Genomic DNA, 17,528 nt, shown 5'->3' on the forward strand with positions numbered 1-17,528 from the left:
CTGCATCAATAAAGCCTAATCAATTATTTGAGTAATTCATGAAAGCTTTAAGGGATCTAAAATGAACGTTTATTGCGTTTCGATAGTATTTTTTGTGGCACATGAGAGCACCTCAGACCTATCGAATTGTATTCTGAATCTGAAGCATGTCTTTCTGATATCAAATAATTTTCATTTTTGAAAATCACAATATAATACAAATTTTATGACAAATTATAAAAATTTGATATTTTTCAATTTTTGATATATAACAGTCCTCGAAGTAAATTATATAAATCTAATGATATATTCTTAAAGTGTATGTAGCAGGGAGGAAAAGCCGACGGTCAATTGAAAATTTTGACCATTCATATTGAAGATATGGATTTTTTTCCCAAAAAGACCTAATTTTTTTGGTGTTCTGGGAAAAAAAATCCATATCTTCAATACAAAAGGTCAAAATTTTCAATTGATCGTCGGCTTTTCAACCCACCTACATACACTTTAAGTATAAATCATCAGATTTATAAAGTTTACTTCAAGTACTGTTATTTATCAAAAATATCAATTTTAATGATTTGCCATAAAATGTGTATTAAATTGCTAATTTCAAAAATTCAAAATTATTTGATATCAGAATGACATTCTTCGTATTCAGAATGCAATTTGATATGTCTGATGTGCTCTAATGTCCCAAAATAAATACTGTCCAACCGTTCATACCCCAGCCCTTAACCCCAAGGCCGGATTTATCACAGGGCACACTTGGACAAAGGGGGGGCAGGCAACTTTAAAGGGGAAAAACTTAAACATAAGGACAGCCAGCATCCCGCGGGGGTGGGGGGGGGGCAAGACTTCTCATAGGGGAAGCTGCCCACCTTTGCCCCCTGGCTACACCACTGGTGCCAGCAAAAGGTAAATCGAGTCCTGTTGAACCCTGAATAGGCCATCATGGCATGTTCAAATCCACTCCATATTTTCACATGTCACACAAAGTAATGACTCTGCACCTGCCAGGGATGTATGTTAAAAAAACCTGACAATGTGAGAGCCAATCGAACATGATGAACGCATGCTTGGGGCAATCTTTTTAGCGAACGCAAAGATTGTAAATAGGCTACAGGATATTACTCTCTTTAAAAAAATGGGGTTTTTTTTTGCTCTTTTAGTTTTAATGATGAAATGATCTTTTGCTTAAAAAAATAAAGTTAAACATTAATAAAATCCATTAAAAAATGGAAAACTTTAATACATCCTGGTCTGCTTTGGAACATGCATGGTAGTGTCAAGAATGCCTACTGATTATGATGACATCCCCATGACATTAATTCAGGGTTCATGGTGAAGGCTTTCAGGATTAAGAGTGGTTTCCAAAACTCACTCGGTCGGCTTTCACCCATTATGAGAAAATCACCTGTTGGACTGAGTTTTGCAATACCAGTGCAATGCAATAGGTTAGAGTAAGTAAGTTTTGTGGAAATTACTTGGCTGGCGATGCATTAAAATGAGTACAAACGAGCCTAGTATTGGTTCAGTGGTTCTTAAGACAACTTTTGATATTTTGAGGATATATCTCAAAACCTGGAACTTTTTATGATGGCTAGCACAGAGCATTAATAAATGCTAATACCAGGAAGAATCATTTGAGAATAATTGTTTTCAGTGGGGGAAATGGTGTCAAAGTGAAATCGGGAGAGGATTAAGATGAAAATTGCTCAAAGATCTTAAAAATGGGGTTAACTGCATAATGTCAATTTGGTCCACAAGTGTGTGACACTTAACCACCAAATGTGTGCAACTGGTTTTCTTTTTCCTGCCCTATTTTCCATTATTTGATTTGAAAAGTAAACCCTACTAACAAATCATAAAATGAAACTTGTAACACAAAATCAGTTTTTCCACTCAGACCAAGTTAAATATTTTGAAAGAGTAGGGATGTTGTCGAGTAGAGTTTTCATTGTCGACAATCATCAAATCTCAAGATCTGACATTAGCATTAGATCTGACAAGTTGACGACAGAGCAAAGCAATACATCAATAAAGTCAAAATAATAAGTTCAGAGACCATATTATGCATCCTTTATTCCCAGCAAACACTAACGTTTTCGACATCATTCGCAAAAGGTGATAAAAGGTTGTCAGAAAACGTTTAAATGTCGGGTTATATAAAGGGTATATTAAGAGTATAAAACGTTTTCATAACCTTAAAAAACATTTTTGATAATCTACTGCTCAGCAAACAAAAAATGTATTACAGAAAACGTTTAACTTTTGGGTTATATAAAGGGTATAAAATCGTTTTAATAAAAAAAACATTCTTGAAAACTTAATACAAAACATTCTAAACAGAATGTTATTTTGGGGTTAAAAAATGTTTTGCGAAAAATGTTTGCCCAAAATATTTGCAATAACGTTCATGACCTTTATATAACCCGACATTTAAATGTTATTAAAAGGTTTTGTAAAAACATTTTAAGAACATTTCTGTGTTTGCTGGGTTCAAATATTTTAACATAATGTCATTTAAGTATTGACAAAACATTTGGTAAAAATGTTTTTAAAAATAGTTTATCATAACATTTTTTGAAAACATTAAAAAATATTGTTGTAGTGTGTTTTCATACAAAACATTTTAAAACGTTATCATGACCTTTATACAACTCGACATTTTAATGTTATTAAAACGTTTTTACTTAAACCAAAAGCCAAAATATAACTTATTTAAAAACGTTTTTAAAACGTTTTTGTGTTTGCTGGTTTACATCAAAATATTGCCATCCCATATTAATATGTAGCATCAGAATATTGTGATTGTAATGGATTGATAATCTGCACCACTTACAAACAAAAATAGAAGATTGATGCAGTTATTTCATGGTTAATAATGGCAATGTTAAGTTTATCTTAAGCTTATCTCTAATATTTGAATGACAGTCTTTTTGTCGACAATCAGCCTAGTCGACAACAGCCCTAAACATGAGCTATACTACCAACTTGCCCAGTACCTGAGTTTACTCCCCCTCATCCCTAACACACTTGGTTACTAAATTTTGAACTTGTATACTATTATTTTTGTCTATATTATGTTAGTAGTCAAAATTGACAAAATATAAATGCCCGTCATGGAAGAAGAATTATTTAATATTTTAGTGGCTTTTTCCTCATTTAAGGGCAACACAATTTTCGGCCTTATATTAAAGCTCTGCATGTTAGACCTAGGCTGCATCATGAAAAAGTCCCAAGTTTTGAGATACTTTCTCAAAATATCAAGAGCTTTCTTAAGAACCACTGAACCAATACTAGGCTTGTTTGTACTCATTTTAATGCATTTTTCATGCCGATTCCAATTATTGTCATGAAAATGTACAATTCTGAAATCTGAATTAACAAAAAATATTGAAACTTGTCTGCAGTCATCACTCATGTGGAGAGAGTTAACTAAGTACTACTATAGGCACCGGAGTTTCGCGCGATCGCGCAAAAAGGACAATTTTGGGGGTCCATCGCGATTTTGGTGGTCCATCATGAATTTTGAGAATTTTGCCAAACACACTACTTTTCAATGTAAATTCACCAATAATAACCTTTTTACAACATAACAGGCTTCCCGTTAGTGTGCGTCATTGCGTCCAGATAATAAAAGCCCCAACATTCTGACCCACCTGCTGAGAATTGAAGTAAATTCTGCAATATTTGTAAATGCAACGTCAGGAAATCGTGCACATTTTGCATGCTTTCCGATCGATCGCTGGCCTGATGGTGGGGAAGTCCCGATTGATTTGTTTACAACCAAGCACGTGCCGCTAACGTGCGGTTAATGTTTATTTAATTATTTATCACAACCTGACAATATTCAATTTTTAATATTTTAAGTTTATTTTCTCATAAATAATCTAGGTTTTCTTTATTAGTATTATTGTTACGATGAATAAAAGCAATTTTAAAGACAAAATCAAAATGATAACCGTACCCCTTTTTCGTATTATTTGTGGTAGCACGTGTTTTAGTTTTTGTAGCATCAACAACACGTTAATTTAAAAAAAGAAATGCGGAAGTGAAAGAACAAACGAAAATTGCTCAAGATTGACAGACTTTGCTCATGTTTTTGCACCTGTTTTTGACCACGTTTCGGACCAAAACTGACACAGAAATGAGAAAAATTATCATAGCAAACGGAGATGGAATATCACGCGAAAATGCACTTTTATTTTTTTTAACAATCAACATTTGATGAGGTGTAGACCCGGGGTACGTGTGTATCGTCATAATCGTGAATTTAAATACTGGAAAACGCATTTTCGCGCTTTTTGACTTGAATTTTCGCGCATTTTCGCGCTTTATAAAAAACCGGCCGTGCATTTTGCTGTTTTAAATCGCGCGAAACTCCGGTGTCTATACTACTAACTACACACCTTATAAATAGCAACAGCTCCTGATGTACTTGGGAACAATATAGTCCTTGTATTCAGACTATACTGTGGTGTGGGATCCAGGAATGAAGAACCAATCACAAAGAAGCCATTGCTGTCTGTGGCATAACCATCTAGGTATAGAAGGGTGGTGCTCCTGAAATATAAAAAACCAGAAAGGTCAAAATGAATCCACACCCCCCAAAAAAAAAAAATCCAGTGTGCGGGCCTGGAAGAGCCAGTGTGTACCTATAGGCCTAAAAGGATGTGCCACTGAATACACTGGTTCATCACAAAGTATTTTTAAAGGTTTTAAAGCCCCAAGCATATATGTTTATGCATAATAGTGACCAGTTAATACCTAGTTAGCAGCAGCAACAAAATGTATTTAATATCCTAAAAAAAAGAAAACATTTTAAATGTTGGGATTTTGGGTAATTTTGGGAAGGTCCACTTTTCACAAAATGTACTCCTCCCAGAAAAAAGGTCCACTTTTTTGATTATGCACCCCCCCCCCAATCCTGCCTCCGGGGCTAGAAGAGCCAGTGTAGTATACCCAGGTACTATATGACCTAAAGGACATGAATTCCACTGAATATAAAAATATTTTTAAAGACCCATTTTTATCCATTATAATGACCAGTTAATACCCAGTTAGCATGGTTAGCAGCAACAACACAATACAGTTTCCTAAAAGGTTAGAAAAGGGGCAGAAAACATTGCCAGAGCATGCATATATTTGTATGCATTATAATGACCATTAACACAAATACATTTTCCTAAAAGGTTAGAAAAGCACAGCAAATGTTGCCAGAAAACGATTAAATGTGAATGGTTTATATAAAGGTCATTAAACTTTTCAATAACATTATAAAAATATTTTTTGAAATTGCTGCTAATCATTTTAACACACTGTTATTTTATAAGTGTTGACAAAAGTACATTTTATATTTTGCAAAAACATTTTCGCCCTGTTTTTGCCCTACAAAACATTTCCAACCATTTTAATGACCTTTATATAATAAAGGGGGTGTATGGATTTTAACTGGAATACCCATTCTCTTACCTTTGATCACCATTGCCGTTGTAGACAACCACTGTGAATTGGTCCAGAGGTACATTCCCCAATCCACTGTCATACAGCTCCAAGTACTCCCCCGTGCTCAATCCAGCTTTCGTAAGATGAATCTCATTAATACGTAAAATATTTCTATAGTGATCTATTGTCTCTATCACTGTGGTCCCGTTCCGCACGCATTCTCGATTTAATGCACCTGGCGTTACTGGACCAACACCCCATGCAGATGCATTACGGCGCCCCCATTCACACCGACTTACAGAGTGGTCGATATCACTGATTCTTCGAATTTCATTCACCATTGGTTGCAAGGGCAGCAATGCATGCTGTAGCGCTACATCCGGTTTATCCCCAGTGCCGTATATAATAGCATCTATTAAGTTATAAGACGTCGGTTGCGATCCACGTCCAAATCTTGGTGCAGGCCCGAGATGAAGCGCAATCGCGTCAGGACCAGCTTGAATAAATCCTGTACGTGGGTTGACCTCAACCGGTATTGTGACGTAACTATGGTCGGCAGCTCCGAGCACGGCAAAGCCACGCTCGTCAGTAGCGTAGCCAGTTAAATCATACGTGACGATATGCGGCATCGTTCTTTCCATTGTACGCAACAAGAACGATACCATCCAAAGGGTAATGACCTATTCCGCCGTCAAATATCTCAACGAATTCTTCCGATATTGCCGCATCGCCTTCTGCTGCAGCATTGACTTCATTAAGGACAATATCCGGTATACTTGAAGCACAATTATTATCTACAGCAGGTGTAGGGGTATTTATAGCAAATGACGATATCATGGTGGGCAACCACCCACGACAGCGCCCCCATGCTGTGCCCGCATCAAGTCGCCAAAGAATCACTTGACCAGCAAGTAAAGTTCTGATAAGATCAAAATTTTGGCTTCTTCGCACATTTCTCTGATTTCCACCATAGACAACTGCATCCATTAAATTCCTGTTTGTTACAGGAGAACCTTCTCTTATATATTCAGATTCTCCGTAGTGTAATGCAATTGCGTTTATTCTTCGTCTCGATAACGTTGTTGGAAGAATAAGATCTGGGCGTAGTTGCAAGTCACTCTGACCGATCACAAAATATCCTTGATCGTCAGTCTCGAATCCGTCCAATGCAAAAGAAGCATACGCATTCAAAGTTTCTTCGCTGTAAAATACAACGACTACGCCATCTAATGATGTTCCACCCACACCAAGGTCGTATAATTCTATGAATTGTACACCTGCGGCAGTATCAAATTCATTTATGACTATCTTTGGGAAGAGATTTTGACTGATCGAAGGTGGAGTAGTTCTAGGAAGAGGTGTTGTTGGGGGTTCAGTAGGAGGAAAGTAAGAGCAATTATTGGCTCGACCAGGGGTTAGTGGTGCTAAACGGAATTGCGTAAGATTTCTCGCATCCATCCCGCCACATCTGCTTATGGATTCGTCACCGCCTTCAATATGGCCACGATCTTCGTGAACGGTTCGCTCTCCTGGGGTGAGCACGTCTGCTAGCCTTCTATGGTGGCCTCCATTATTCCGTGCATTATACACGACAGCATCTACAAGTGACGTGTTCGTAACTTGCATCCCGTTTGTGAACATGGTTGTATTGCCACGATATAGCGCAACGGCATCTGGTCCGTTTTGCAGTATATTTAAACCATCTCCGTCAATATCAGACAACAGTCTATCTGGGTTTAGTCCTTGGTTTCCCATCGTGTAATATCCATTTGGAGGAATGACGCCATTTTGTAACGGTATAATCGCATAAGCAATGCGCCCTCTTCCATTGTATAGAACAACCGTATATTCATCCAACGATACCTGGGTATCACCATTGTTGTATAATTCAATAAATTCCTCATTGTCAGTTCCAGGATTATGCGCATTGACTTCGTTGATTAGAACAACTGCATTGCATTGTGGGTAATGGTACAGAAAGAGACAGAGGGTAATGAGGTAGAGAAGGTTGCTATGGCAATACAACTTCATGATGAAAGACTCTGAAATAAAAGAAAAAAAAAGACAAAATAATTTAAGCGTGGCTGTACATAATTTTGGCAGCAAAACAGCTAGCCCAGATAAACTTATTATTTAAATTGTTATATCTATATTTTCTAAATAATTTTTAATTTAACAAACTTCTCCAAATTAAGTTAAAGCAATGTGTGATTTGCATATCATATCACATTATCCCCTTTTAATTTCGAGCCAAACAAATGAGGTAAAACAAAGAAAATTGCTATTTCATTCCAACGCGTGTATTAGGTCACCGATCATAATGGGAGCTTCACGCACCTGATGGGATAAACAAACAAGATGTAAGACGAACAGGGATATACACACAGTTTATGCATCAAGTCGACGTACAGCACCTACAATGCGTGTATAATTATTATTGTATATTATTATTGTGATTATTGACGGAGCTAGACGCAGCTGATGGAATGGCTTTGGGGGGCGTGAGCCCCCCCCCCCCCGGGTAAAAGCAGGGGGCGGCCAAAACGAAGGGACGGCGGAAGAAGAAGGGCCGCAAAAAGAATTAGTAAAGAGAAAAGGGTGGAAAAAATTGTGAAAAAATGGTACTATAGCGCCTTAAATCCTTTTTTTTTTTTTTTGCTCTTCACTTTTTCAAAACCACCGAAAAAAAAATTGGGTCAGGCTGTTGAGGAAGGGGTGGCAAAATGGAATTTTCTTCAGCCCCGGGGTAGGAGCGACCACGGTACGCCACTGGAAACTACTTTGCGCAAAGGCTGAACCCAGTTTGAAACTGAGCTTTTTAACACATATCTCGGCGTATCTATCATGCTTGCAAACAATACCCCAGCACAATACGCCCTCATTGGCAAGATATAAAACGTAAGTATCATTGACTAGATAAAATAATTATATCCACTTAGCAGTGTTCTTTGATGTGTCCCTTAGTGGTATGATAAATGTTCATCACCACTGAATAGAGATAAATAATGTAGAGTCCTAAGTTTGCCATTTTCTAAAATCAATTATCCGTGTTGTAATCTGTGTTGTAGAATTTCTAAATCCATGTTTTATGAATAAAGCTTAAAATGTTAAACCAATGATTATGAATGATATTAATGTCACAATAAAGTGTTCAATATCGCGATCAATCCAAAAATGCAAAATCTGGGTCAGAGGGGCCCGTAAGGGGCTGTGCAATAATTATGAGCCGCTCAGCCCCCCCCAGGTAAAATTTCCAAACGGCTCACCAATAATCGCTTGCCCCCCACCAAAAATACCTTGTCCCCACTCTCGGCCTGCCAAATAATCTTTGCCCCGCCCCCCTTTGAACATGCAAACATTTTGGGAATCCAATCTGCAAACCTTAATGGTCTAGATGTATGTTGCGAGCGCAGCGAGCAGGAAAATTTGCATATTTAAGCGTTGTCCTAAGCCTTTTTAGAGCATTTTATTAAAAAGGCGCCCAATTTTACCCTCCCACAGGGCTCATAATTATTGCACAGCAATAAAAAAACAAGGCTTTTTTTGTCATCTTATCACCATTTTATTTACAATTCTCTGCAAACACATAAAAATACAATGCAATGCAAAAGGGAATCTCAATAGCAAACTGACACCACACTCAATTAGGTCTGCTGTAATCATGTTTTGTTTGTTCCTGGGAATGGGTCACAAAATTATTCTTAATGCCCTGCATGCTGGCTATAGATTTCAACATAAGAAGTCCAAGTTTTAAGATATTTTCTGAAAATATCAAGAACTATCTCAATAACCAGTTAACCACTGAACCAATACTAAGCTTGTTTGTGCTCATTTTAATGCATTCGTCATGCCGAAATATGGTCATGAAAATGTACAATTTTGAAATTTGTCAATTTGACATTAAAAAACACCAAATTGTCATCTGCAGTCAACACCATATAAGGTTAAACCTAATTAATGTTCCCATGGACTTTTTAAAGTTTTAAGTGCAAGCCAATACTTGGTGTAGGCCTACGTTCAGTAACGTTCACATGATCATAGAAAGGTCCAGACTACTCCATTGAAGACTGAAATCTTTGAAAACCAAGTGAATAATATATTCCTGTCAGCCTTTGAGTCATGAGAAAGTCTATGCAATTGTCCCAGGAATTTTGATAAGCATGGACAAGTCAAAATTACCCTCAAGGAGGTTCGTCTATTGCAAACAGCTCAAATTGAGCATGTTAGCTATTTTTGATCCTTTGCCTCCAGCTCCCACAAAAGAAGTGACTTGCTTTAAAGCTGTTTGTTGAAAAGGACTGTATGGCCCCTGTTTCTTTAACCGTACTTAAACTTGGTTGATCTTTTTTGTGAATCTGGCAGCTTTGCCATCACACCTTGAAAAAGGTTAAATCTTAAATTCCTATTTTTTTTCTTTCCTTTTGCAAAAGTACAATTATTTTGAATTTTGGTCAATACCTTTGCCTGCCTTTATTATAGCACCTTCAATTATAGGTTAAAGGTAATGTTTGAAATGATACATTCATTAGAAATTACTTTAGTCTGAACATTGGAAACAATAATTTTGGCTATTTTAAGTTATGCACAAAGTCTGCGTAAGGCCCTTCACAGTTGATTTTGAGTTCACTGTTTCCCTCCCGCATCAAAATTGAGAATTGCAAAACATTTAATTATTTGCTTTTTATTTGACATTTTCTCTGTTAAATTAATTACATTAATGTGCTACTTTCTCACTTTGATTATGATCAATGTATAATAAAATCAACAATGTATAATAAAATCAATCATATTAACTGTAGGCCTACATTGTAATATAATTAAACCCGCAGTGCCAACATGTACTGTTGATATTGGGCTGTGACCACTCATTTCAAAATAAAGAAAATATAAATAAGTAATTAATAATTAAAAGAAGTTACCTCGTGCCTTTTGTAAAATCTTAAACAGTAAACTAAGAATTTAATTTGAAGAGCCTTAGAAGAGGGGAGAAGGTGGAAAATTTTTGAGCATGTGTGCGTAAGAAAAATCTGTTTGAGGACCCTATTAGCTACTTGCAGTTCCGCCATTATGCACTATGTGCGGGGAGAGCCTCGAACTGGCACCATACATGAAAGGAAGAATTATGTAACTTTACACAGAACGTTATGTCTATTTCAATTCCCATTCATGTATGCTGCCAGTTCGAGGCTCTCCCCGCACATAGTGCATAATGGCGGAACCTGCAAGTAGCTAATACTAATAGTAGGCCTAACCATAGATGTCAAAGAACAGGGATAAAGACCTGCATCATAATTCTATAGAATATTCATATTAGGCCAATGAAAGCCGATAATGAGTTTCCCATCTCCCGCACTCACTTCATTTTCAGACCCTCACTTGAATTCATTATTGTGATTTTCCAAAAATAACAATAAAAACTGGTAATATTTGCACAAAAAAGATGAATATCTGTGCAAAATTAATGGAAAAATCAAAATCAAAACATTGCTAACAAACTTGCAGCATCTTTTTAGTATACTTTTAAATCACACTTGGGATAAACATCCATCTTTGAGTGCATGAGCGGTAAATAATAATGCATTTTACACTTGTGTTTGGTCATATAATGAAAGTCACAAAAATAATGAATAATGAAAAAGTTACCTCACTTGTTTTTAGAAATTATATACGGGGAACTCAAGATTGATTGCAAAGGGCCTTATGCTCATCACTCGCACAGGTCTGTAAGCTACGTATCTCTGAAAAGAGTGGTATTGTATTCAATCTATGATTGCAGACATACACAGGTGATAAGTGCAACCTGCTTGTAGTGCAGGGCGATATATTCAAAAATTGTATTCATCTGTTGCTATGGTAGTTTGAATCCTATTACGTCACTTCTACAGCGAATAGACATGCCGTACGCAGGATTTTGGTGTATGTGTGTGTGGGGGGGGGGGGTGCAGAGTTTGAAAAGTGGACCCAGTAGCATAGCCAGCGGGGGAGGGGGGAGGAGGCAGGGGAAAGAAAGAAGTGCCCCTTTGACCAAAGGGCAAAGGAAAAGAAAAAGGGCATCAAAATTCACCCAGATCATGGGCCAAAATAGTGTAAAATACCAAATTTTTGCACGCTGCGCTTGCACATTGTCACAATAAAGCCATTTTCATCTCGATCATGGGCAAAAATAGTGTGAAATTTAAAAAATTTTGCGCGATACTCGGGCACATCATCACAAAAAATCCTTTTTTGGAAGCTCGAAGACATGTACAGTCTCTCTAAAGACAAAAATAGCCACTGCAATTTTTTTCAGCTGTGCTCCTGAAATTTCATTTTGCCCTCCCTGACCAAGAAAGCTGGCTACACCCCTTAGTGAACCTTTTTCCGGGGATTTTGTGAAAAGTGGACCTTCTCCCCACAATATGGACCTTTTTTTTTTTTGGCTTGATTCTTTTATATACTTTTGTAAATTGGGCATAGATCTAGATCCTGTGGAATACACTTCCGGTGTGAACGCACCCCATGCACCCTAATTCTAAACCTAACACTATTAAATGAGAAACCAGCAGTCAATGCTTTCAAATGCATGTTACATGGTAGCAATAGGCCTATGATCTTATATGGGATGTTTCGCGGGGTTTCTTTTCCAAGAAACAACTAAACTTTTCCCTGCATGCACAGGTCAATTTTTGGTGCAAAGTCAAGTATTTTGACAGATACAAATTCCAGCACATCTTCATGTACAACTATCATTCTCTGAAGTATGGTGCATGTAACTTGTTTTGTGTGTGCCAACACGAGTAACCTTCTGACATAGCCAACATGTGGCTTACATCTAGAGGACTAGAGTATCATCAGCCAAGTTTTATATTGTCACATTTATATAAAGCACTAGGATCCACAACATGCTCATCTATCAGGGCACAGTTCTTTAACCCCAATACATTTGTACACTCATTGAAAGACCTTTGAAAATTTGAGTACAAAAACTCATACTCTGCAACTTGAGGTCCAATTTTGCACTACCAGTATCTAATTGAGGTTATTGAACTATGCCATTGGGATGAGGCCATTGTGGTCCATACTCCATAGTGAAGGGTGTCTCTGAAAGATTGGTGCCATGCTAGAGCTATATACATGTAGTTTGGGTTATTAGCCCCTCAGGAAGCAAAATCGCTTGCCCTCCTTCGCGGCCCGCCAAACATTGCTTGTCCCCCTTCTTGGCCTGCCAAAAAATCTTTGCCCCCCTTTGCACATGCCAAATTTTTTGGATCCCAATTTGCAAACATTAAATGGTCTAGATACATGTTGTGTGAGTGCAGCGAGCAGGAAAATTTGCACAAGCGTTTCTGTACTGTTTTCCCGAAGCCGTTTGAAAATGTTTTATTTAAAAGGTGCTCCATGAATGTGTGCCAAAAATCGTTTATCCCCCTTTCAGCTCGCCAAAAATTTCTTGCCCCCCAATTTTACCCTCCCACCAGGGCTCATAATTATTGCACAGCCCCTTATACTTGCAGGACTCTGCTTGCAGGGAAAAATATCCAAATTGAAACTCAGGCTGCATGTCAACTCTCGGTTACTCCTGGAATTTTATACAAATTTAGGTTAAGGTTAGGAATAGGGTTAGTTTAGGATTAGGGTTATGGGTTAAGGTTTGGAATAGGGTTAGTTTAGGATTAGGATAGGTTTAGGGTTAGGGTATGATTAGTGCTAGGATTAGGATTCTAAGGCTTAGGGTTATACGGGATTAGCTTACGTGAAATAATTAAATGAAGGATCAACCCAACTCTCTCATTTGGCGTGAGTGTCATGCTTTGGGGCACTTTCTCATGCCAAAGTAGTAAAATCTCCAACATGCATTATCAAAATATTGGTGATGGTGGTGGTGGCTTTGGACATATTTACTTATGAACAGAAATCAATTGCAAATTGGATGAAATAAAAATTCCCTTTAAAAGGGAAAGCCAGCCTCAATGTAGAAGAGGTCTTGTAATTAGTTTTGGTCAATGTGAAAGGCATTTTTAGGATCACGCTTACATCTACATGACAGTCCACCAAACCATCAACGATGAGAACATGCACACTGAAACAGCAGAAAACATTAATTCCTAATCTCATGTCAACTCTTTTAATTCATTACATGTACTCCAAATTGTTCTGGTCTGTTTGTTTTGTTGTTGTTGTTGTTGTTGTTGTCGTTGGTTTTTTTGTCTTTTCAGCTTTTTACCCACGATATCTCAATTTCCAATTTTGTAATACCAGAACTTACGAACTCAATATCTTCGCTTAGGAATGTCCGATTTCACTGCTTTCGATATATACACTGCCGGTTTGAGTTAACTTACATGTACATTTTATTTTAAAATAACTTAATTAATTCGCAATGTATAGTTTAAGCCTACTATATTATAATAGATAGTGGCCAGCACATTTATAAAGGACTGGTTACTCACTACAATCTTCACTCTTAAACTGTGTTTTTCTGAATGTGCTGATCATGTTGATTGCTAGTCGGAAACTCCCATGAAGCTATGGACATGGCATCTTACATACTCCATTCTATAACAGTCTGCCTAGTGCCTTGTGTGTTTTCTCTTCAATCATTTTGTTGAATGTAATTTTATGAATCAAATAGTTATGTGTCATTTTATTTATAATAAAGAAGTTATTAAATTAATAAAGTAAGACAATTTATTTATCTATAAGTGCATGTCAAATGGGGTACATTGTTCAATACTATATGCATAAATTATGCCCATATTATAGCTAGGCCCTAAAAACTTTATTTTGCATCGGATTTTTCCCGTTGAAAAGACAAAACTGATGTTTATGATAGCAACCATTTCATCAATAACATTTTGAGTCATTTTATCCATAAAACGACACAGGATATGATAGATAACTACTTTCACATCAATATGGTCCATATGATCACAGATTGTTGAGAATCTGTGATATGATCCGAGGATATGATGAAGATTTTGATTCTATAGATCTGTTATCAACATGATATCACGCTGTTCAGTGGTCAAGGAGTAAGGACCCCGGTCAAGGACACTGATATGACATCATAGGCGATGTCAGACGTTCTGCTGCTGACCATATGATGCGATATATATTAACTATTATCGTTACATTTAGGCCTTTAAACTTTTAAAGTCATAATTAATTAGTTCAAACATAACTTTGGTAATACTCACTCGTTTTGTTCGTTGAAACGGCAAAACATACTTACTTTTCCTAACAAATCAATTAAAATATTTAAAAAAAATTTAACCACAAAAAGAAAAAAAAAAAAATCATTCCAATACCACTAAAATATAATCTCTTGAGTAAACTGACCCCAAACCTGAAACAGGTACCAGCCCGAATGGGCTGGCGAAAAAGAGAAAATTCCAATTGGAGAAAAAAGTCCCTACCTGACATTTTACACAAACAAAAATTAGGAGTTATAACAATTAACCATTTTAGTCTGCAAAAATATTTCTGTCCTGTAGACCTATGCAGGCCCGTACGCAGGATTTTTTTGGGGGGGGGGTGCTGATCTTGAAAAAGTGGACTTTTTTCCAAGGGGGGGTGATTTTGTGAAAAGTTGACTTTTCCCCTCAAATTTGGACCTTTTTTGACCAAAAAACCCGTAAAAAACCTGATTTTTTTTAAATTTTGGGACTTTTTGTATACTTTTGCAAATTTGGGGAGGTGCGGTCGCCCCCCCCGCCCCCCCCACCCCTGCGTACGGGCCTGGACCTATGCCTTTGTTCAATTTATAACACACTCCAAACGGTTCCAAGAAGTTGACAGCCCTCCTCCTGCAGAAACACATTTAGTAATAGTATCTAGATTTTACCAGGAGTATCCTTGATTTACAGTGACTTCACTAGTCCGAAGAGTCGCTAGTCCGAAGGTTCTCTAGTCTGAAGGGTTGCTAGTCCGAAAACCAAATTAAGTTCCCTAATCTGAAGATTCTCTAGTCCGAATAATAAGGGTTAGGGTTAGGGCTCGCGAGCCTTGTTCTATATTTGAACTAGAGAACCTCATTTCTTATTCGGACTAGTGAAGCCTCGGACTAGAGAAGCTGATATTCAGACTAGCGAACCTTTTTCAGAATTCAAACTTGCGAATGGTAAATTAAGTATTCGGACTAGCAAACCTTCGGACTAAAGAGGCCTCGGCCTAGGGAACCTTTCGACTAAAGAGTTGTCACCTTTTTACCAACAGTATCCTTTTTAAATCATGCAATTTTATTCCCCAAATAAATTCATCAGGATTGTCCATTAAATTATAACTCAATAAGTTCCGGTTCTCAAACAAATCCAATTAAAGGATTAAAACTAAATGACCATGCCGCTTTGCTCTTTCTGGTCTATTGACACCCCTGAAAATATCCCAATTTTTAATTGAATTCAAAAAGATCTGACCATGAAGCGAGTAGAGCTTCATGATCAGATCATGAAGTTAACCAAAGATACTCAATAGCCCCCCCCCATCTTGTTGTTGACCTTGTTTTACTTTAATAAACCTGACCTTGTTTACCATCTATCCAAACAAACCCTCCAAAACCAGTTGTGTGCCATTCTGTGCCTAGAGGCATATCATGATCATAGAGCGTGTTTCTACAGGCGCACCGCTAAGTTACCGCTAAATGGATAACGCTATCTTACCGTTTAACCTGCTGTTTCCACAGACAGGTTTTTGCCGTTGGCGTGTTCATACCGTTTAATCTGAATGACAAACATGTTTTAAAAGTGTATTTTGTCTTACCTTTTACGATAGTATGGCCAAAATCTTGCATCGTAGGCCTAGAATAGTAATGCTAGAATGGATTGTTTAATGGTTGATTATTGCTAAATAATCACTTTTTGTTGTTATATTTTGCAAATCAACAGAAAAGTTTTACATTTTACACAGTTTTTCACTATTTTGTAGCATTTTCAAATTTCCGTGAGCAAACCACGAATTCCGTCAGTTTTTCTGTTTTTCCGTATCACGGAGAAATTGTGGCTTTACATAATAGTTTGGACTTGTTATGTTGCCCAGGCTGTTATTAACGTTTTTGTCATGTTGTCTGTCCAGTTAACATGTTGATTAACAGCCATTTTGTTTGATTTTGCTCAATAATCGGCAAGTTACCGCTTAGGTCTGTTTCCACAGAAAATCTACCCGCTTCGTTAACGGCAAAAACCTACTCCAACGAGGTTTCCGTTGGCGATGAAAAGGCGTTGCAAAAAGGCGTTGGAGGCTGTTTCCACAGGAGTGATTAACGGTTCCATACCGTTTCCAAAACGGTATTTGGCTCTGTAGAAACACGCTCATAGGCCTACCTATATCATATGCATGGTATCTGAGAACACTGTGGAAGAGGTCATTTTAACTGCTTGTATGTGATCACAGATTGTGATATAATGTTCAATGGCATACCCAGACCTGGGGGAAAATATTTGCAATTTTGGTATTTTTACAAATCAACAATTTGATCAGTATTTCACTGAACCTACATGAACTTATAAAAAGTTTGTAAATTTTGCCTAAAACTTAAAATTACCATAAATTAAAAATGTCCCTAGGCAGGAAAGTGGAAGAAGGCAAGTGGATGGTGTGGGGAGGAGGGGGTGGGTGGGGCAAGACGCTGACAGGGGGGGGGGGCACTGGGTCTGATGGGGGGGCACAACACAAGTCATTTCTTGGCAATTTTCCTATGGGATATTCTAAATTTTGCGATTGATTGGGGCATTTTGGGTGACATGCCCCCTGACCGTATGACGCTATGCCACTGGAGGAAAGTATGCAATAAATGTGATAGAAGGCTACGGGATCTTGGAAGTTACAGATGCTCCAACATCAATTTTATGCATCAGCAATCAATGAAAGTTCAAAATAATTAACTAATTAGATTAATTAATGGACAATTAACTTGAAACATAAACATGCTCATGTGTGGATGAACACCTTATATCAGCAAATGAGATTCCTAATATGCAGGTACCTACCATAGCTATGCGAATCCTGAATGTATCATCTAGGCTAGGATCCACATGACAACATTCTCATATATCGGCCACAGTTCTTTAACCCCAATACATTTCTACATTCATTGATTGACCTTTGAAAATTTGGGTGCAAAAACT

The 17,528-nt window shown here is 37.4% G+C and overlaps 1 protein-coding gene across 1 annotated transcript in view; it reads right to left on the bottom strand.

The window, feature by feature from the left end:
• LOC140139565 (uncharacterized) overlaps positions 1–7,458 on the bottom strand; it is a 43,565-nt gene extending 36,107 nt beyond the window's left edge. The window contains 3 exon segments of the mRNA XM_072161273.1: positions 4,392–4,545; positions 5,455–6,044; positions 6,046–7,458. Coding sequence (XP_072017374.1) covers positions 4,392–4,545; positions 5,455–6,044; positions 6,046–7,458 — 2,157 coding nt within the window.
• Between the last annotated feature and the right edge of the window lie 10,070 nt (positions 7,459–17,528).

This window comes from Amphiura filiformis, chromosome 2 (genome assembly GCF_039555335.1).
Source record: "Amphiura filiformis chromosome 2, Afil_fr2py, whole genome shotgun sequence".
In the NCBI taxonomy this organism is placed as follows: Eukaryota; Metazoa; Echinodermata; class Ophiuroidea; order Amphilepidida; family Amphiuridae; genus Amphiura; species Amphiura filiformis.